General features: G+C 46.8%; 1 protein-coding gene across 1 annotated transcript in view; it reads right to left on the bottom strand.

The window, feature by feature from the left end:
- Positions 1–20,947, bottom strand: part of DOCK2 (dedicator of cytokinesis 2) — a 365,999-nt gene that overhangs the window by 295,758 nt on the left and 49,294 nt on the right. Inside the window, exons 10-22 of the mRNA XM_079772611.1 lie at positions 19,409–19,544; positions 17,040–17,115; positions 16,860–16,936; positions 16,190–16,315; positions 14,907–15,031; positions 8,686–8,784; positions 6,943–7,015; positions 6,733–6,836; positions 4,886–5,069; positions 4,502–4,599; positions 2,635–2,724; positions 1,484–1,584; positions 431–565 (exon numbers count right to left, since the gene is read on the bottom strand). Of these exons, the coding sequence (XP_079628737.1) occupies positions 431–565; positions 1,484–1,584; positions 2,635–2,724; positions 4,502–4,599; positions 4,886–5,069; positions 6,733–6,836; positions 6,943–7,015; positions 8,686–8,784; positions 14,907–15,031; positions 16,190–16,315; positions 16,860–16,936; positions 17,040–17,115; positions 19,409–19,544 (1,424 nt within the window). The remainder of the gene's footprint in view (positions 1–430; positions 566–1,483; positions 1,585–2,634; positions 2,725–4,501; positions 4,600–4,885; positions 5,070–6,732; positions 6,837–6,942; positions 7,016–8,685; positions 8,785–14,906; positions 15,032–16,189; positions 16,316–16,859; positions 16,937–17,039; positions 17,116–19,408; positions 19,545–20,947) is intronic.

Genomic DNA, 20,947 nt, shown 5'->3' with positions numbered 1-20,947 from the left:
AGTAGGATCTCAAGGACAGGCAGGTCAACTGCAAATACCAGCTTATCTGTCATGTACAACCTCTAAGAGCCAAATAAATACCAAACTCTCTGAGTTCTGCTCTCTCCACCCCATGGAATACATGGAGAGTTTTCACCATATCTCAAATCACACAAAGAACAGATGAAACGCTGAAGAGCCTCAAGTCACCAATCGTGTTCATTGGATGGAGCATGACTCTACAACATGCTAAGATTTCTTTTATTCCCAAATAAACTTACAAGGAACCATTATTACCTATTCCTAACTCTCTAAGTTGGGTTTTTGAGTTGTACTAGTATTTGATGGAAGGCTGGTGATCATTTTGTAAGAGAGTTTCTCCCGTGGCACAATGTTGTATCCCAGAGGAACTGCAAAGCCTATCAATCACTCTCACATAGCAAGTACTCACTGAGAAAATAATGTCCTCGACCGAACGATGAACTTGAACACGTATTCCAAAGCTTTGAGGGTTCTGAGGATCGGCTCACATTGCTCCCCTCTGCTGGAGGTATCCAAGTAAGTCTTCAGCACTGTCATCAGTTTCCTGAGTAAGGGATTATATTTTCAAAATACGTTGTTTCCCAACCCACGGCATGGTAATTCCTTTGCTCAGTAAATTATAAGGCTTTCAATCAAAGGTTAAAGGTGGTGGTACAGCCAAGCTTACTCATTTACAACCATAAAAATAACTCTGCTTAAAATTACATTTAATACAGAGAGTGAATAATTATTTCCTGCCTGTAAAAAGCCAGCAAAGAAAAAAAAAAAAACTAGTGAGGAAGGAAAGTCTTTTGACTAGAAAAACTAGTCACAATTAGAATATGATTGGGAATAATGGTGGTGATAATGTCTTTTTCAGCTTTTTCTTCCTGCTGAAAATGTTCTTGTTATACCATGGAACTCCCTTGCTTAGGAACTTTCCATGTTTCTTCATTTCCGGCAAGGCAGACTTCAAACTACGTGATCTCCTTCCAAGGCCCCTTCACAAACTGGCTTCCACCCACCTCCCAGCATCATCTCCCTTCCATGACCCTCAGTTGTCTATACCCAAACTATAGCAATCTACTGAGCATGTGCCTTTCTTCTCTGTTGCCTTTGAATACCAATGTTTATTGCAAGGAGCTGCTGATAGGTCATGGAAGGGAGGGAGGGAGAGAGGAAGGAAGGAAGGAAGGAAGGAAGGAAGGAAGGAAGGAAGGGAGGGAGGGAGGGAGGGAGGGAGGGAGGGAGGGAGGGAGGGAGGGAGGGAGGGAGGGAGGGAAGACTTCCATGTACTTCTGCCACCATATTCACCTCAACCTATGGGTTTGCATATTTTTATTTAATCCAAATAACTGAGGCACAGATTGGATTTTCTCAAAAAAGGGAGAACTCACACAGGCTAGTGATAAGAGGAAAATACTCAAGTTCCTTGAGCCCTCGGCATCCTGGCAGGGCAAGCAGGAGGCGCACAGTCACTTACTTGTAAGCCAAGGTAGCACTGAAATGCTGTTGAATGTAAGCCTCCAGAACAGTGTTGAAGTGCTGGAATTTCCGGTCAGCAATGAGTCCAATTATGTAGATCTAAGGAAAAGACAACGAATCAGTGTTTTCAGGACAGACCCAGGGCAGGAAGCCATAGTCACATGGCATAACCGAACCCCTAGCAAAAATTTTTACCCAGGAATTAGCTCACTAATATATCTTCAGTCCTTTTCATTAAGGTGGTATCTCTCCTAAAAAGTGTTTCATGCAGTGTGCTGCAGAGCATTATAAGATACAAAGGTTTCTTGGTCAGATAAATTTGAGAAATCTCAGGTTGTCATCCTTAAACTGCCTTCTTTATTGCAGGACTTATCAGAGTCTTTAATATATCTATGTGCATCATGACTCTCCAAGAGGGTCATGCAATGTTCAGCACTTCACTAAGGGGTTGAACAAAGGATCTTTTTGTCAGAGAGCATCTTTCCTTAGGGCTAGCTTTCCATACCCTCTTGGGAAGTACCAAGTCACAGTTGTCTCCAAGCAACCTCTTTATAAATGTAAATGCCACTGACATAGGGGGTTAACACATTAACACTCTGCTGGTCACTGATATCCCCTAATTCAAATGTTTCTTGTGTTTATTTTGACATGACACTGAGGAACATAAATTAGGACAGCGAGAGACGGAAGAGACCATTGGGAAAGATGGAAAGGAGAAAGATCTGGATGGCATACCACCGTGAAAGGTTCTGGGTAGAAAGAGTGAGCATAGTGACTCTGGTGAGTTGGAGACTATGAAGAAGAAGGGAAAGGAGACTTGGGATACACTGTGGGTCCTTCACAACCTGACCAGAAACCAGCTCCTGGCATTCATGGAAAGCCAACTCGGTTATTCATGGTATCCAGCTTCATGTACTTTCACCCTGTGCCACTCTGACCTCAACATTTTAAGATTCCCCTTTCACTCATTCTGCCCAGGCATCCATGTGAACTCCAAACTAATGAAAGGGAACAGCAGCTCATTCATTGGTCTGGTTGCCTAACGTGACAATTCCTCCAAAAGAGTCATGAAAAGGGCCATAAGTTCTCAGGGTTCTCTCAGTGAGACACCCCTTGATGTCTATGTCACAAACCCATCCCCTCTCTTACCAATGCATCAAAGACAAGGATGTCATACTCGTTACTCTGAGAATGCTCCATCATGATGTTGAAGAGGGCATCCAGAGTATCCTGGAGAAACTGGACAGAATAATGAAGGACACGTTAGGAAAGAGTGCAGGTGACCCAGAGATCCACTTCTCAGTGTAGCACACAGAGACCAAGAGCACACATCCACCATGCACCATGGTCAAGGGGTCCAAGTTCACATGAACCAGGACTCAGAGCACCCCACCTGTCCACCAACAGCAGCACAGTGGATGAATTAAGGGTGGCATTTTCACACTGCAGAAATAAATAAACCCACAGTGATAAAAAAAAAAAAGAGCCAACAACTTCTACATGCAGCGATGAGGAGACCCCTCCTGAGCCTTGTGTGCAGTGAGATAAGTTAGACACAAAGTCCGACACAAACATGTACATTATGTATTACTCTATTTTTATGAAATTCAAGAATAGACAAAAGCCCATCAATGGTGACGGTAGTCAGCTTAGTGGTTATCCCCAAGTGGGTTGTTGACTGAGAAGGGTATGAGGGAGCCTACCGCAATGCTAAAATGTTCTGTATCTTCATCTAGGTAGTGGGTACATGGGCATGTACATGTATAATAATGCAGGGAGGGGCAAACATAGGTTTACAGTTGTTTGTATGGAAGATCATATGCTAATTAATAAATAATAATACAAAAATAAACTCTGTGTTTTGCATACTCACAACTGTAAACTTACTGTTGCCCCATCCTGTACGTTGAATTGCACTTTTAGAATAAGTGCTCTGTGCATATATTATTGTTTATACATTAAACTTCAATAAAAAAAAACTTTAAAAAATAATGCAAAAAGGAGACAATGGAATTCACTCCCAGATGTCTTCTCTAAGCTGCTCAAAAGTGACAGACCCTCTGAAAGGCTGTTTGGGGAACCTCTCTGCCATTGCTGAACCAGGTAGGCAGGTCAATACCACCCATTTAAAGCACTGATCTGGACATTCGACCATTTTTCTGCGTATATGGGAAATTAACTAAAATGTGTTACCCCTTCCTCCTAAGGGGTGGGTCAATATTTCCTAGAGTCCTCAGAACACAGAGCGACCTTATAAAGCTGCTGAATCTCGGAGCTTCTAGCTGCCCCAGGTTCCTGGTGGAAACAAGATCACCCTCACCGGGACCTGCGGGAAACACTCGCCCCAAGTCATGGTGCCAGAGAGGAGGTGGCTTTAATTAGACCTGAACTTCAGAGGCTGTATTCTCCACCACCAGGTGGACATGACAATACATCTGGCATTTGCATTTTTTCTGCTTGTTTCACTTAAAATGTGAGCCCCGGTGTCCTTCCTGTTCTCATGTTTAAAGCATAACATCCTCCAAGCTGCGGAAACCAACAATACTTGGTTATTTCTAACAATAATGTGTAGGTAGCACTAAGAGATCATACTGCTATAATAATTTATAACAACAAAATTAATAGTTACCTTTTAATGAACTTTGTATATGTTGTGTGTTTTCATGCAATTATTGGGTACTCTGTGTGAGAGACTGTGCTGAGTAATTTTTTTTTGTTCTGAGTAATTTTTAAATATTGTCACCTTGAATGCTCACAACAACCCTGAGAAATATGTCCTATTCGTACTATTATCACATGGAGTTGGCAAGCAGGTGAGCTGGGATCTACACCCATGCTGATCATTTTCCAGAAACTGAGCACAAAGATACTTTCCTGCAGCTTCACATTCAGTGTCATTGGACCAAATCATCCCCAGATTTCCCAGTGATGGGAAAAAGCTGTCCCATCCCCTTCAACACTTCCTCCACAAGCCACTCGCGATTCCCAGCTCTGTTACTAGTGGATGAATACCGACCTTCACCACCTCCTCTCCATCCACAATCTTCAATTTCTCTAAATTCTCCTGCAGTAGTTGAGGCTTCATTCGCCACTTCAGCAAACCCAGCAAGCCCACTAGGACAGAGTGCAGACAGGTACAGTTACCATCACTGGGTTTGTGCACACATACACATGCACACGCACAGGCATGCATGCACATGCACAGGCACGCACACATATGCATGCACACATGCACAGGCACACACACACATAAGCACACACATATATGCATGCACACACAGGCACGCACACACACAGGCATGCATGCACACACACAGACATACACATATATGCATGCACATGCACATGCACGCACCCACACTCTCACACACACGCACACACCTCCCGATGGCTCCATTACCGTTCTGGGTGAGCTTTGTGGAGCACACTAGGGTGGAAATGGAAAACACATCCCGGGAGCTGACGGAGAGCCCCCCAACACTGCTGGAGCTTCGACTCAGAGTGGCCCCCTTGTTTTCCATGTGGTGCCGATAGGAAGGCAGAGTCAGGTACGCGCTGGCATCCTCCATCTTCTTGCTGTCCCCCTGGAAACAGCGCCTTGTTTACTTCCCCGAGCCAAGGGTGCACACCCAACGTACTGAGCTTGCAGGGGCCACATCACACATTGTAAGGCAGAGCAGCTTTTCCACACACAGGCAGGAACCCAGGTTCCATTAATGGAAAAGGGGTTGATCAGCCAGTTAGAGGCTCTGTGGACTTCATTAAGGGCAAAAGGAAATGGAAGATTTCCCAGAAGGACATTTGCATTCATCCTAATTTTTTTGAGATCTTAATACACATGTGCCCCAGGAAGATAAGAAGTCAGCCTGAAGAAGTAAATATTAGCAAAGGCCCTGAGTCTGAAAGTCCGGAGATCTAGACCCTGTCCTGCCACTCACAAGTCTGTGTCCTGCTGGATACATCCCTTGGTCTCTCTGTGTCACATTTCTCACGATTAAACTGAGGGTTCATCATGTTACCTGCTTCCTAGACATTCCAAGCCAACTAAATGGCAGTAGTGCACAGAGCACGCTCAGAGTGACACGCGTGTGAGCCCTTGGCATGTGAAAGGAAAGAGTGGATGGGAGCATAACGAGCATTAGAATTCATGGAGCCCTATTCTGAACGAAAGGTCACACTGAGTGCTTTACGTGCCTTAGTCCATTTCATTTAAGCTTCGCAGCAATCGTAACTGTCATGGATACTAATACCCTCATTTTACAGGTGAGGAAACCAAGGTTTAAGCAAGGTGAGTAATTTTAAAACTGACTGCGATGGGGACTCTATCCCCAGTGCGTTTGCAGTTTGTTGAGAAAGAATGGCTTTTATGCCAAGAGCTACCTTGATATGCCCCAGATTACAAAGCAGAGGCTGCACAGAAGGAGTGGGGTGGTTTTTGGAAAAGTCAGAGAGACTCAGAGAAGAGGAACATGTCATAAAGCCTTGATGAAGCTGTATTTGCCATGCAGACCTCAGACAAAAGAGCAAAGTCAGCCTCCGAAGTTGAGAAAGCCAAGAGCAAGGGTCTGATGCCTATGCCCACCTCCTGGCCTGGCTGTTTCGCAGCCACAATGTTGCCTCAAGGCAGGAGCTAGCAGAGGCACCAGCTGTCAGGGGTCATGGGAAAGCATGCAATACAATCAAGGCAACACCTCCCACTTCTCCAAACAGTCTGTCTCCCGATGCAAAAACAACGCTGGCTGACATCTGTACCCTTTACACACGGCCCTTTCACGTGGGCCATCTCAGTGGCTCGTCATAAATATTACCATCATCGCTGAGGAAAAGGAAGCTGAGACTCAGGGAGACATGTGAGATGAGTTCAGATTTAGTCAGCAGCGGGATCGGGACCCCAAATCCTACTCTCCCCCCATTAGCTACAGTGAGGCATCTGTCGAATGTCATGCTGGCCATCCACACATCCCACATGTCCTTTCAGAGCCCACACTTTGCATATGAGTGTTCCATGTACCCACCATTGTCATATTTATATAAACTGTTTCATGTAATCCTCACAATTATTCACCAAGGGCTCATAGATGAGGAAACAGAGGCCCAGAGAAGTTAGCTTCTGTACAAGGCCACACAGCTGGTAAGCCGTGAAGTGTGTGGTCCTGGGGTCCCTGTTGTTAACCACGAATCCACCCCACCTTGTCCCCTTTGCTTCCTGAAGCCCCTCACTGCAGAGTTGGTTCCAACTCACTGTACCTTTAGGACAACCAAGTCGTGGCATCCGTCCTGCAGAGTGGTCCCGTCTTCCTTCATCAGCTTCACATAGGCCATGGCGAAGTTCTTTTCTCCTTTATCTTTAGCTGGAAGTAGGATTGTGAGCATTGTGAGGTCAGGAAAGAGGAGGACACGTGGGCCACCCGGCTGTCCCCCTCCTCTCACCCCAGATGCCACTTGGTTGGTACTCACATTCCAGGGATGACCGATGTCGAAACATGAATCGCAGATGGATCCTCTGCATGTCTTCGATGGGAACAGCCACCTCCGCAGGCAGAAACCAGAGCTCAGGAGACCATGTGTTACACGGCCCTCCCAACTCTCCCTCCCCACAAAAGGCAGCCTGGCCATTTACTGGAGAGCCCTGCATGCTGATTTATTACCACCCACCCATCAAGCCTGATGAACTGTAAATAAATTACATAAGGACTAGCTATGAAGAGAAAATAAAGTACCAAATGTAATCCATTTGGCAAATTGCAATCCCAGCCAATGAAAAGAGATCTGTAAATTATAGTGAGGGAAAATGAATCTCCCCAAATTGATATAAAAGCCACATAACTTCAGCACAGGGTTTGATGTGCTGCAAACTGCACACCACACACTTGCCTCGCTCACCGCAGGAGTTCGGGCAATGGCAGCAGGGCTTAGCAAATTAGCAATGGTCGTTAAGGGGTATGCTTGAGGATCCCCATTTATGAAAATTAATAAAAATGCTGGAATCCAATAATATTTGAGTAAATCTCCCACAAAGCCTACAGCACTCTCTGTAATGTGCAATTCAGGCCTAGGCAGAGAAGCTCAGCGACCTGTGAGAAACCATTGGTGTTTAAAAAGGGACACATTTACATTGTACAGAAGACTATTAAAACCCAAACAGATGCATACTTTGGGGCACTTTCCGCTCCAGAAAATGAACATGGAGCCTGCAGAGGTCCCCATTCGGGTGTTTCAGACAGAACGCAAGACCTGAGGGCCTCATGGGCAGCTGCAGTCCACTCCATTCTCTCCTGCAGGCTGAGTGGTTACTATAAGCTACCGTCATGTGAGACACTGTGCTCGTGTAAGTCTCTGCAATTCAAAGAGCCTGTGGCCCCCATGGGGCGGCGCCTAGTTATACCAGATGACCTGTCCAGCTTTGGGGTCACAAAACTATTGAACCAGGGGGGTGTCTGACTGTGCACAAAGTTTACAAGGACCAACAAGGAGAAATAACTGGGGTGCAAGAGAACACAGAGAAGAGGACGCAGCCGCCCGCCCCCAGTTCAATAGCTTGTGAGCCCAAAGCTGGGCAGGTCATCATTTTTAAGAAAGTGAGTACAGGGAGACCCACTGAGGGAAACAGGAACACAGGTGACCAGGCAAGGACCTCAGGGCCTGCGTAGCTACCTCTACCTCTAAAACTTGAGTCATGTGAACATCTGAGTTTGGGTTCAGAAGTCAAACCTGCTGCTCGTTACAGGCAGAGCTATTTGAAGCGGGACCAGGCTTCCCTGTTTCCTGAATGAATTCCCAACGCTTCCTCCAGTGCATGGCTTTCCCTTCTGCTTCCTGTGACGATCTGGTAAGGTGAATGTCTGTGACTCATGCCGCTTCCCTCTGAGGTCCCTCCCAGCAGGTTATCGTTCAGGTGTTAAGTGACCTTGTATAGCCTCACGTTTGCTCATAAGCTCTGTCACTCCTCACTGCTCATGTCACCACACAGCTTGGTGGGCTGGGTACCACCCACGAGAGGACCATCTGACAACTGCACGGTGGTCAGGTCCTCGGCCAGTGGAGAGAGAGCAAGAGAACCAGAGTGTTCACCCACGGGCCCACTATTTCCACAGCCCGGTGCACCACGGACACCTGTGGGGTATTGCTCCACGCCCCAGGGAGGTGCCTCTGAGCCCCAGATTCGTGTTTGCTGCTGTTATTATAATTTATTATTATTACCTTGACTGTTTCCATCCACCGTGGCTGTTTGACTTGATAGTACACTACGGACCGATATTCACTCATAGGCTTGTCCCCTGCTCCCACGCAGATTGCATTCTGACCGAAGAGGGGGGAAACAGAGAGAGAGAAAATTCTACAGAACTGCCCTTTTCTGGGCTTGGGTAATTTTGGTCCCAAGGCCTAGGCTGGCCTTAGGACCTGGGAAAACCCTGCCTCTCCCAGCCCTCCTGCCAGGTACCCACATGGCCTTCTACATTACAGATGTATATGCATGTCCCCAGGCCCGAGGGTGACAGCTGCTTAACTGCAGAAATCCTATTACTTGCATTCTGGAGACCGCGGGAGCACGCCAGGGAGGACGCACAGGCTCTACTGTAAATGGTGACCAGTCCCAGAGTCCCTGCTCGCTGCCAGTCTGATTAATCCTATTTGTTTCCTGAGTCTGACGGTGCACAAAGTTTACAAACAGGCTCAGATCAGTCAGGCAGTCGCTGTGCTGATGGATTTCTGATGCTATCACACCAAAGTGCCCGTGGGAGCTAGGAAGGGGGAGGGAGGAGCTCAGGCTTCAGACAGACAGGGGCACAGGGGGCTGAGGCAGCCCATGGTTAGGAAGCATCTTCCAGGTACCAGGCCCCTGCTGAGGTCTGGGTTACGGGCATGAGTCAGATATTAAAGCTGACATGAGGGTTCCGTTCAATGGAGGGATCATTAGATGAGCAGACATATCACTAAGCAATGCAATGTGATGACAGACACATGTATTTGCACAGAGAAGAGGCACTTGAGTTCCAGCTGAGGACTCAGGGAGGATCTTGAAGGAAGATTCCTAGGCTCTGAGCAGAAATGCATGAAGGATGTTCTGAGCAGAATGTAACAGGGATTACCTATCCTCTTTTTTTTTATTCTCACTCAAGGATATCATTGATCTTTAGAGAGAGAGTAGAAGGGAGGTGGGCGGGGGGAGAGAGAAACATAGATGTGAGAGAGAACATCAACTAGTTGCCTCCTGCACATGCCCCAACTGGGGCTCAGGACTGAACCTGTAACCAAGGTACATGCCCTTAACCAGAATAAAACCTGAGACAAACCAGCAAGGGCATCAGGAATTACCTCTTTATGGAGTTTGCCAACCCCTGATTCTCTCTCTCTGTTCATTCTAATTATTTGGCCACCAAACAAGATCTAAGCCAGGATCACCCAGAAGGGGCCTAAGTGGGGTTCTTATACAAGAGCAGCAGATTTTAACCTCGAGTCTGCAGAGACTCAGGGATGTGAGGATTGGGTTTGCAGCTCCAAACCCCAAAATTGCAAAACTGTGTGCCTCTGGGCATTCATATAGTCATAGATTCCAGGCCTCTCACCAGATTCTACCAGATTCTCCAATAGATCCTTGACACCAAGCCCTCCTCCCAGGGTTGAATAACCAAGCAGGCCGCATGTGGGCCCTGGGACCCCTGGTGAACAAGTTCACCTGTGGGAAGGAGAATCCTGCCCCTCTGGTGGCAGAGCGCCCACTTTACTTCTGAGTCACAGGGAAAGAAGGAGCTCAGTTTAATATTGACGGGTTGATCTTGCAGCCAAAGTGAGTCTATTTCAAAGTAAGGATATAGTGTCCTTTCAGAACTTACCTCTAAAAACAAAAACAAGAGCCTAGCAGGTTTGGCTCCATGGGTAGAGTGTCAGCCCGAGGACAGAAGGATCCTGGGTTCAATTCTGATCAAGGGCATGTACCTTGGTTGCAGGCTCGACCTCAACCTTGGTCAGGGCAAATGCTGAAGGCAACCAATGGATGTGTCTCTGTCACATCAATGTTTCTCTCTGTGTGTCTCTCCCCGTCCCTTCCCCCACTCTCTCTAAAATCAGTGGGAAAATACCCTCAGGTGAGGATTAACAATAAATAAATAAATAAATAAATAAATAAATAAATAAATAAATCACAAGGGTAACCAGAGAACTGGAAATAAAGAAAGACACACATCTCTTCTACTCACAGGGCGTGGGAAGCCTTTCAGAAATTCTCGGGGCAATAAACTAAAAACATGCTTCCAAGCTTTTGCTACCCTTCAAAGAGTGCATGTTGTCTAGCATTGTGCTAAGTCCTTGACACACCTGACCTCACTTATTTTAATCCTCATAACCGCCTCTGATGATTACCATCATTATCCCCATTTCACGACTGAATAAACTGAGGCCCTGAGATGTTAAGTCACTTGCCCACAAGTAGCAGAGCTGGACTACATCTCAGACCCTCTACTCTTTGTCCAGTGTTCCTTCTAGAACAACCTAGATGCCTTCCAGCCACCCAAGATTTATATTTGGTGACATTTATGGGCTTAGAATTTCTGTAGCTCCAGTGAATTCCATCTAGCTCGTAAAATCTAAAGATACACATCTATCTCTGGTGAAAGTAAAATTGCTGTATGGCAGGCAACAAAATCCCACAAAACTGTCCTGATGATGAAAAAAACATTTTTTTAAATTTTATGTATTTATTTTTTTAGAGAGAGAGAGGAAGAAGGAGAGACACGAAGGGGGGGGGGGGGGAGAGAGAGAGAGAGAGAGAGAGAGAGATTGCTTTGTTGTACCACTTACTTATACATTCATTGGTTGATTCTTGTATGTGTCCTGAACGGGATCTAACCTGCAGCCAACATTCTAAACAACTGAGCTACCCATCCAGTGCCTCTGGTGATGAAAAATTTTGATTGCCTAAGGCTGGAGAAAAGTCTCAGTATTATTCTGAGAAAGACCTGAGACCCTCAACCCTTCAGAGATAAATTGGACATTGCCAAATGTGTCTAGAGAGCATCGTGATTGGGACTGAGCCCAGTTTTAGGGAAAATAGAGATCTGTATATGTCTCAAGTAAGCCTGTTCAATAATTTTCCCCATTGCCTACCCCCGGGACCCCAGTTAACAGTCAGAAGGTTCTGGTGACTCCGTCAGCTAAGCACATCTGAGCAGAAATCAGGAAGCTGGAGACTTTAAGGCTGAGTTGGCCTTGGCAGGCACACTTCAGCAGGAGGGACCTCAGGCTCGTGACACAGGCCCTGTTTACCATGTAGGAATCACCTGAGGAACAAATGTCACCATGGGTGGGAACGCACCAGAAAGTGTGCCACACCAACGAGGCCGCCTCACGGGGAGATGCCGATGAGCATCCACCAGGCGGGAGTCAAGCCTGGAGACCACTCTACCTTTCCAGGAAAGATGGCCAACGGTAATGAACACCTATTATGTAGATTACCTCGTTTGATAGTCAGAGGAATAAGGTGCCACTGCTGGCCTCATTTGCAGGCAGAGAATCTTAGGTACAGAGAGATCATGTAACGTGTTCAAGGTCATCCTGCTACTCTGAGCTGAGCTGGGCTTTGAGCCTGGCTACCTGGACCCAGAAGGCACAGTCTTAACCACTACACCACACTGCCCCCCACGCCCTACCTCCCACCTTAAGCCGGTCAGAAGAGCAGAGGTTTCTCAACCTGGCATCTGAGCCTTTGTTTTATTCTCCTTAGACTTGCTTCAGGCATCCGCATTGGCTTGCCCACTTGAACCCCCTGGATTCATGCCCAGGGCTTCACCCTGTAGTAGGTCTGCCTTCTCTTAATGTTTACCTTCCTGTTACTGAGTACTGCATACCAGGTGCCTTACACCTACCATTTTGTTTAACCTTAAATCTTACAAGAAGGATTATTATTCCTCTTTTATAGACAAACTAGTGGCCCAGTACACAAGTTGTGCACGGGGTGTGTGTGTGTGTGTGTGTGTGTGCGCGTCCCTCAGCCCAGCCTGCACCCTCTCCAATCTGGGATCCCTCTCGCAATCCGGGATCGCTGGCTCCTAACCACTCACCTGCCTGCCTGCCTGATTGCCCCTAACCACTCTGCCTGCCGGCCTGCTCACCCCCAACTGCCCCTCCCCCGCCGGCCTGCTTGCCCCCAACTGCCCCACCTAACTGGCCTGCTTGGCCTCAACTGCGCCCCCTGCCGGCCTGATGACCCCCAACTGTCCCCCACTGCCAGCCTGCTCGCCCCTCCCCTTCTGGCCTGATTGCCCCTAACCGCCTCTGCCTCGGCCCTGCCACCATGGCTTTGTCCAGAAGGACATCCGGAAGGTCTCCTGGTCTAATTAGCATATTACCCTTTTATTAGTATAGATAAACCTGCCCAAGGTCACACAGCTGATAGGAGAGGCTTGGATCTGAACCCTGTATGCTTGAACCCAGAGCTCACCTCATTAGCTTCTCTGCTATGGCCCTTTCTGAGCAAGACCATTGAGACCCCGAAGTGAGCCAATGACAAATATACCCCACTCTGTCATCTGGCCCCACTCCACCAAGGGCCTTGTGCACGTGGAGCAGGAGGAGAAGTCGGTATCCCTAAAGGGGCCGGTTCCCACAGGAGCCCACCAGAGTCAGATAGGAGTGTTTGAGTGAGCCGCCTGACACTTCATTAGGCAGTAATATTTATTTCTGCAAAGAGAGAAAGGCAAGCCTCCCACAGGCTTCCAAGGCAATTTTCAATAGTCAGTCAACTGAACTCCCCCATAACTTCCCTAGTAGATGAAACTGCAAATTATCACCACGACCCACAGCTGCCTCTCCACCTCAGCCCCAGCATGCGTGCTCCCGTATTCATCTGTGAGAAATGCGTCTACGCAGCCTGGTGGGGCATGACTTGAAAAGGTAGCAGAGGTAGAAGCAAGAATGGTTCAGAAAGAAGATAAGACACCTGCTTTCCCGTTAACTGCTTCTTCTAATTTGTCATTCGGCAGCATTGGAGGCAAGGGTATCAGTGGTTTAAAAACGGAAGCTGAGGTTGAAAAGTTCTCCAACAGGTAGCTGGGTAAAAATAACTTCAAAGCAGTGGTCTATACATTCTATACATTCGGGGGAATGCAAATTCCCTTTCAGATAAAAACCCTCTACTCTTCCTTTATGTTCCTTTCAGCAACGTGCCTCTCACTTACTTTATTTTTCAGCAAAGTTTCAGAATCCAAAAAAAGAAAATGAGTTAAATGCCTGTATTTTGCTCAATTGAATATTAATTAACAGAGCCAGTCTTTATGAACAAAAATGCAATTGTGGGGATTTCCTTAAAGTTAAAATAGATTTTGATAGAATTGGTTACTAGCCTCATGTTAAAATGAGAAATGACTTGGATAAGTTTTTAGATGGATAGACGTCACAGTGGCATGTTTAAGAGGGCCAGAAACCTGGAATCAAAACCCCCTCCTGCCTCATACTAACCTCATGACCTTGGGAAAGCTGTTTAGCTTCCCTCTCTGTAAAGATGGGGTAATAACGGCAATGCATCATGCTTACCGGGGTACCTGACAGGTTGCAATGTCTCTGTAATGCTAGTTACTCTTAGGCAGAGGAAGGCAAAATCTGCCCCAGGCGAGAGCAGATGACTTATTGACACTCGCACCACCTCCCACTGTGCTATCTGATCACCTGCTGCGGCCTGGGAGGAGCATTTGCCCAGGCTGCCACGTCTGCTGAGAGCAGTTTTATTTTCAGCTAAGTGTTCTGAAAGGAGAAATTGAGCCGCAAGACCCTCCCCCACACCGGACACAGCTGCTGACAACCTTAGAGGAAATGAAGTAAATAGATGTAAACACACATGACAGATATTGTAGAGGACATATGCTGTCTAAATATTTATAGCAACGTGCTTTGCATTCTTGCATACACTCGGCCAGCCCTCAGGAGACCAATTTACTAATGAGGCTTTCCACCAGAATCTGGCTGAGCGCTGGGAGTTAGAGCAAGTGTTGGGTTGTCTGTGTTGAGCGCATCCTGAGTCTCCACCAGCCTAAGGCTCTGTATTTATTGACCCTCTTTTTTTTTTCTTTTTGCCATGAATTTTGCTTGAATAAACCAGCTCGTGTTTCAATGAGAACAACATTTTAACTGCATAAGGCTAACCTATGGAGTGAGGCCAAGCAAAAAGAAAAAGAAAAAAAGAAGAAATAGCAGTCATGAAAGGAGAGGAACAGGCATTGAAGAGCTGCTTTGGTGTAAAGAAATAACAACACCAGATCTTATTATGGGCTACTGTACCAAGCTCTAAGGTGTAGGTCACATTACTCAACACCATCCTGGAGGCAGCTGGCATTTAGAGAGCAGAATCAGGGGTGGGAAATGCAAATCTTTACTAGCAGAGGTACCCAAGGGGGGGCCTTGTCACCCAGAGCAACAGCAGGGGTCCTTACAGACAACGTTTTGCCATCCTCCGCGCACACACACATGATCACTTCCATGTTCCTCTGTGTGGTCTTGTTGTACTTGTCAAAGTCGCCTTGTAGGAGAGTGATGTAGATGTCGTTTCTGACATCCCCTGAGGCAGAGGGAGAGAGAGACAAGAGTTGGAGTCTGTGCAGCTGGAGGGCCGCTGATCAGAGAGGAGGAGAACAGGGGGAGAGAGCGGAAGTGCCCTGCCTTGATGTGCATTAATGAAATTAAAATCAGAACTGCTTGGAAAAGGCATTTTACTCACCGGGGAGGCGGGAGCAATAGGTAACAAGGGGATGGAGGAACACTAGGCAACCAGTTGCAAAGAGGGGGGTAGGATGGTCAAAACTGGCCATGTATTTCTCTCCATTGAAATCATTTAATTTTCATCCTCTAGTGACACCTTCTGGGAAGGCAAAGGAAAGCTCCAATTGAACTGATCCAGGCCCATTAATAGCCACCGTGGACACTCACAGATCTTTTACTCTGTGGAACATTGCTCGTGTGTCCAAGGAACACAGGGTCGGGGATGAGGAGCAAAGAGTCTTCGGGGATGGGGCAAGAAGAATTGAAGGGGAATCACAAGAAACTGAGGTCTCAGGTAAAGCAGGCATGAAGGAATTACAATACAGGCCCCGGTGGCTGTGGAAGGAAGGGAGGAAGTCAGTGAGAACAGTCGTGGACACAGGTTTAGGACAAAAGGGGAACTGTCCAAAGAATCTCATGTAACCTCCGTTATCTTCCTTTGATGACAGACACATTGGGAAAATGTTCATAGTAGCAGTTACTTTTGGAGACAAAGATTTGAGGGAGCTTTTAATGTTTCACTTTATACCTTTTGAAGCTATCTGAACATTTTACAACAGGCATGAAGTCCTTTGGTAATAAAAATAGTTTAAAATTTTAAGGGAATGAATATCCTCCACCAAAGAATGGACTCATTCTATATGTAGTAAAATAGAAAAGATGTCCATGCTAAATAGTTAAGTGGTGAAGCAAGTTACTTTCTATATAAAGAATGTGAAGTAATGGTGTATAAAGCATATAAAGTACAACCCCACTTGTGGGGATAAAGTGCATGTGTATATTTATGCATTTGTGTGTAGTATGTGAATGCATAGATTTCTGTAGACACAAAAATTGTTTTCAATGGTTACCTTTAAGGAAATTTTAGAAAAAAGCAGTAGAAAAGGAAGGAGTTGATTTTGTAAAAAGAAAGGATTCAACCAGCCAGACCCCCGCCCACCCGGGGGAAAGGCCAGACCTGGCATGATGATCTCGGGGAAGCCCAGCTTCCTGGCCACCACGGTGGTCCTGTCCACCAGGTGGGGGTAGTCCTTGCGGATCTGAATGATGTCCCCCACGAGCATCTTCATGGTCACCCAGAGGCCTGGAAGAGAAGGTTCACCATGAAGAGCCAGTTTCTTCAAGGTGTTCTCTCAGTCTCACCCTCCCACCAGCTCTCCCTGGGTCTCCTTCTGAAGGAGAACACTGAAAGCAAACATCTGGAAGCAGACCTTAGAAACCAGGCATTTCCAGGTCTGAATCCCACCGGTTACTTCTAGCAACAACGTCAATGCCTGTCAAATGGCCCCGCCTCCTAAACCCAGACTTCATAAAGGGTGTGATACCATCTTTCTCACAGAACTGTGGGAAAGACTAGATAAAATAAGGGTACATGTTCAAGTGCCTGACATAGAGGAGGTAGCCAGGACACAGGAGTCCCTCTCTCCCTTTGGGCACTAGGACATGCCTTCCAGTTTCAGGAGATGTGGTTTCCATTTCTGTGGATCACACGCCCCCATTCTTTGCAATGGTCTGTCTGGAAGGAAGGCTGTCTTTCCCAAGGCTCAGAATTTTGACCTGTTTGTTGAAGAACCAAGGGCTCCCAAGCCAGAGTCAGGCCCAGTCCACTTGGCGAATTGGCACTGTACCTTGCCCTCCGCTGTCTCCCTTGAAGGTTGTGACTTTGCCCAACAGACTGTGCAGGAAATCATTCTCAGCTGTCACCCTGCAAAGGCAAAGAGCACAAACACTCACAGGAGGCCCGCATGTGGTCCCCAACACAAAAGGGTGTGGATTAAGAGAATGGAGATAAATGGAAAATCTCTCACGGGTGAAAAGGAATGAAATGCTGCTTTTCTTCATCACTCTCTGCTTTCCCCTTGACAATGTCTGTTATATCCATAACTAGAAAAAGAAGAGAAATGAACAGTGTAAGTCCCCCTGCACCCAGGAAGGGACGACAATGGGATGAGCCTGTGGGGCAGAAGGCTGGGGCAGGAAAGTCTAAGAGGGCAAGCCAGCGTCGGACAATACACAGATGTGTTCATAACCTGTAGCACCTGGCCAACCGCTGGGCAAAGTGGGCTGGGCATCAACAAGCCAGGAAACCATCCGGGAGAATGTGGGTTAGCAGAGCCAAGAAGAAAGGGTCAGGGTAGTGACTGTGGAATGAAGCACTTGGTTTTGGACTGGACGTGTATGTATTGTACGTCCACTGTGCCTACAGAACCCAAGAGTGGTGATTCGCTGTGGGATCTGAGAATCCAATGCGATCTATTCACCCTCTTTTCATAAACACGCTCACAGCACAGACACATAACTGTAGGAGCTCTGAACCCTGTGATTCCAGAGGGGTTCTGGGTCCTCAGAAATTTCTTAACTCAGCCACTAAAGGTCTACAAACCCAAGATGAAGAGCTCCGGCTTTAGAGCAGGGATATAGAAACGATGGGGGTGAGGGAAGGCACTAAAAAAAAGCTAGTCAGGTAGAGCTAAAATCCTAGTAACGTGGCATACCTCCAACACCCCAGGCCCTGGGCAGGGAGCCCCTAAAATTGCTTGAGTAATAATCAATCAGTGACTAAATCTAACTCAAGAGGTGAGTTACGGAGCCGAGAAAATGAGGGGAAGTGTTATTTGAACCTAGCCAACATCTACTCTCTTCAATTAATTCACCCCCCTGGTCCATTCTCTGTGAGCAGGGTTTGGGTGGAGCAATCTCCCTCTGGATCCAGAGTTGTTCATATGACATGGGTGATCAGAGGACCACACACCCCTGGTCAGGGTAGATACTCAGGGGATGACCACATGACTGTGTTTAAGCTCCTGGGGTTTCTGCTGAAACTAATGGGGAAGAGGTGCCTCTTTCCCCTGGATTGCTAAGCTGGTAGGATGCAAGCTTGGAACAGATAGCCAACATTTTGGAAACTAATTGGAAAGCCATCTTTGGAATAAGAGGACATGGGAGCTGAAAGATAGAGACATGTCAGTTCCTTTGAGTTCCTGGATGCAGCTATGCCTGAAGCAATCTATCTCTGAACCTTTCAGTTATACCAGAATGCTGTCACCTGAAACTGAAAGAGAGGTCAGGCCACAGCAGAGGGCAAAGGCACATTTTGAGTTGAGGTGGAAGGACCCTCATGCCTTAGTAGGAACACTGTGATGTCAGAGATGAGGGGCCTTCCCTCACCCCCTCACCTACGTGAAATCAGAGCATTTTAAAGCAGATCATGCACCAACCAGATCCAAGTCTCTTGTTTTTCAGATAATGAAACTAAGGGGAAAACACTTGCCCAAAATCAACTAGTTAGCTAGCAACACTGCCAGGTTAAAAAATAAATAAAAAACAGCTTAGAATAAGCTAACTTGTTCCACTCCACCACTCTGCAAGCATGTGATTCCTGAAGATCAGTGTTCGGAAGTGAGGAACCAGAAACCCTGGGTTTAGATGTGTACACGGAGATTATAAATGGTACATAATTAGAAATTTATATTCTAATAAAAAATAGCATATCCAATTACTGTTTCCACAGGCATTTAAATTGCCTTTTAAGAAAAAAATATGCTCTTGTTAAAACAAAGTGGGCTAATTAAAAGAAAATACATTAGGTAAATAATAGTACAAGTGATAATCAAATACGTATAATAAAAACCACACAAGTGGGACAAGAATACTGAAATCTAGGACCAGAGAGAGCGAAGGCCGGGGAAGGTGGGGAAGGGACCTTGTTCTCGGCAGCCTACCGGGGTCACACGGACTCTCCAAACATCCACTCCCATCTGCAATCACACAGGTGGTGGGTGATTCATTCCGTGTAACTGCATTTCTGGTCCTGAGTTGTTGTGTTTTTTTTCAATGACTTGCTCTTTATAATTAGAGCCCACGCGTGGTGTTCTTCCTTTTCTCTGTGCTGGGGAGCCCAGGCGCCCACTGCTCAGACTGCGCCCTACTCCCAACGCTCTGCTCCAGACACGAGGATCCCATTATCCATTGCCTTCATCATAAATCTGGACTTAGTCACTAATACTTTTTATTTAGCCACCAGAAATGTAAGTATGAGGGGCTGTATGGCATAACTTCTTTTTCTGGGGGAGGGGGAAAGGGAGGTCAAGGAGGAGAGGGAAGAGAATCCTCTTAAAACGCAGCCATATAAAATGTGCACTCCAGTGAGAGTTAATGGCGTGTCGTATGTCATTACCTGCCACCCCAAAGGGCCGCCTCAGTCCCTGTGTGCACTTCTTTGTATTAGTGTCCTTGAGATCCATCTTCCCAACTCGGACTATTTGACAAATTAAGTAAATTTTATCCCTGTTGAGGTCTTTGTTTCCAAGATCCTGTGGGGCAGGAAATGAACAATTACACATCAAGGGCCTAATGGGAAAAAGTAGAAAGGGAAACCAAGTAACAGTAAGTCCTTGAGGACGAGTTTAGCACTTAGTATTCATGTTATACTCATACAACTGGTCCTGGTAAAGGCAGAAAACCAAGCTAGCACACCCATTTCACAGATGAGAAAGGTGAGTGTTGGGAAGGAAACTGGGTGACAGAACTCTGGTGCCCGGTCCACCTCAATCTGACAGGAAGAGAAGTCTAGAGGTATAATATCTGCTATACAGATAGGTTCCCCTGTATGCTAGGTGGTGGCCCCCCAAAACAGCATTTGCTACAAATGTCTCCATCCATTCCATCATTGCTAAGAACCTCTCAAGAAAAAGGCAAAAGGAAGAGGGGGAACCCCTAAGTTTCTATTTCCTTGACACCTAATGTATGTATATCACTCAGGGTTGGGTTGTCTTGACACCAAACAACCCCAATATCTCAGAGCTTATAACACAACAGAAGTTTCCTTCTGGCTCCAGCAATAGGTCCACTGCAGATGAGTGGGTCTCTGCTCTGCTCACTTCTTCACTCTGGGCCCCTGGCTGATGGATGACCTCGTCACAAAGGTGCTCCCACCCCTCCGCAGAGGGAAGGAAACATGGCAAATCATGTACTGGCACTTAAAGCTTCCACCCAGGGCAGATGCACACCACTTCAGCTTTCATTTCACTGGCGAAAGTGAGGTGTGTGAGCACGCCACCTTCAAGGGGGACAGGGATGTACACTCACGCGGTGTCCAGAAGAAGGCGACCAAATCACCCATACCAATGTCTCATGCACATGCTAAATGTCACATGTCATCGTCTTTACTGATCCTTGACAATTTTCAGAAGTAGATGCTATTATTGCACTCCCATTTTATAGATGGGGAAACTGAGACACAAAGAAGATAAGGAGCTTCTCCAAGGTCATGCCCTTAGTCCTTGGAGACACTGTCCCGTCACTCTGACTCCAAAGTCCATAAGCCTAACTTCCACAATACATCTTCTCACCATCAGACTGGCATGCAAGAGGAAAACCCACCTGGACCACCTCAGCATCTGACTAATGGGCTCAAAGCCAAAAGCTCCAGTGTTCCCGGGACCCCCTTCCAGCTGGAGTCAGCTGGAGAAGGAACATCAAGGCATGTTTTTGGCATCAGAGCAGAGAACCCTGGGCAAGGCCTCGCTAGGGAATAGCTGCTTGTCCTCCAAGCTAAGCCGCATGCAGGCATATGCACTAGGTACAGCCTGCCAGCTCACATCGGAGCCAGGGCTCTGGGAAAGCAGCCATCCCAGCCTCTCACTGTGGCTGGTGTAGTAGGAAAATGAGGGAGGGTACAAAGTCTCTGAGAACAAGACATGGCCCCAATATGGCC

The sequence above is a fragment of the Cnephaeus nilssonii genome (genome assembly GCF_951640355.1).
Source record: "Cnephaeus nilssonii genome assembly, chromosome: 5".
Taxonomy (NCBI): Eukaryota; Metazoa; Chordata; class Mammalia; order Chiroptera; family Vespertilionidae; genus Cnephaeus; species Cnephaeus nilssonii.
The sequence above is the reverse complement of the archived record's forward strand: the minus strand, read 5'-3'. Positions and strand labels throughout refer to the sequence as shown.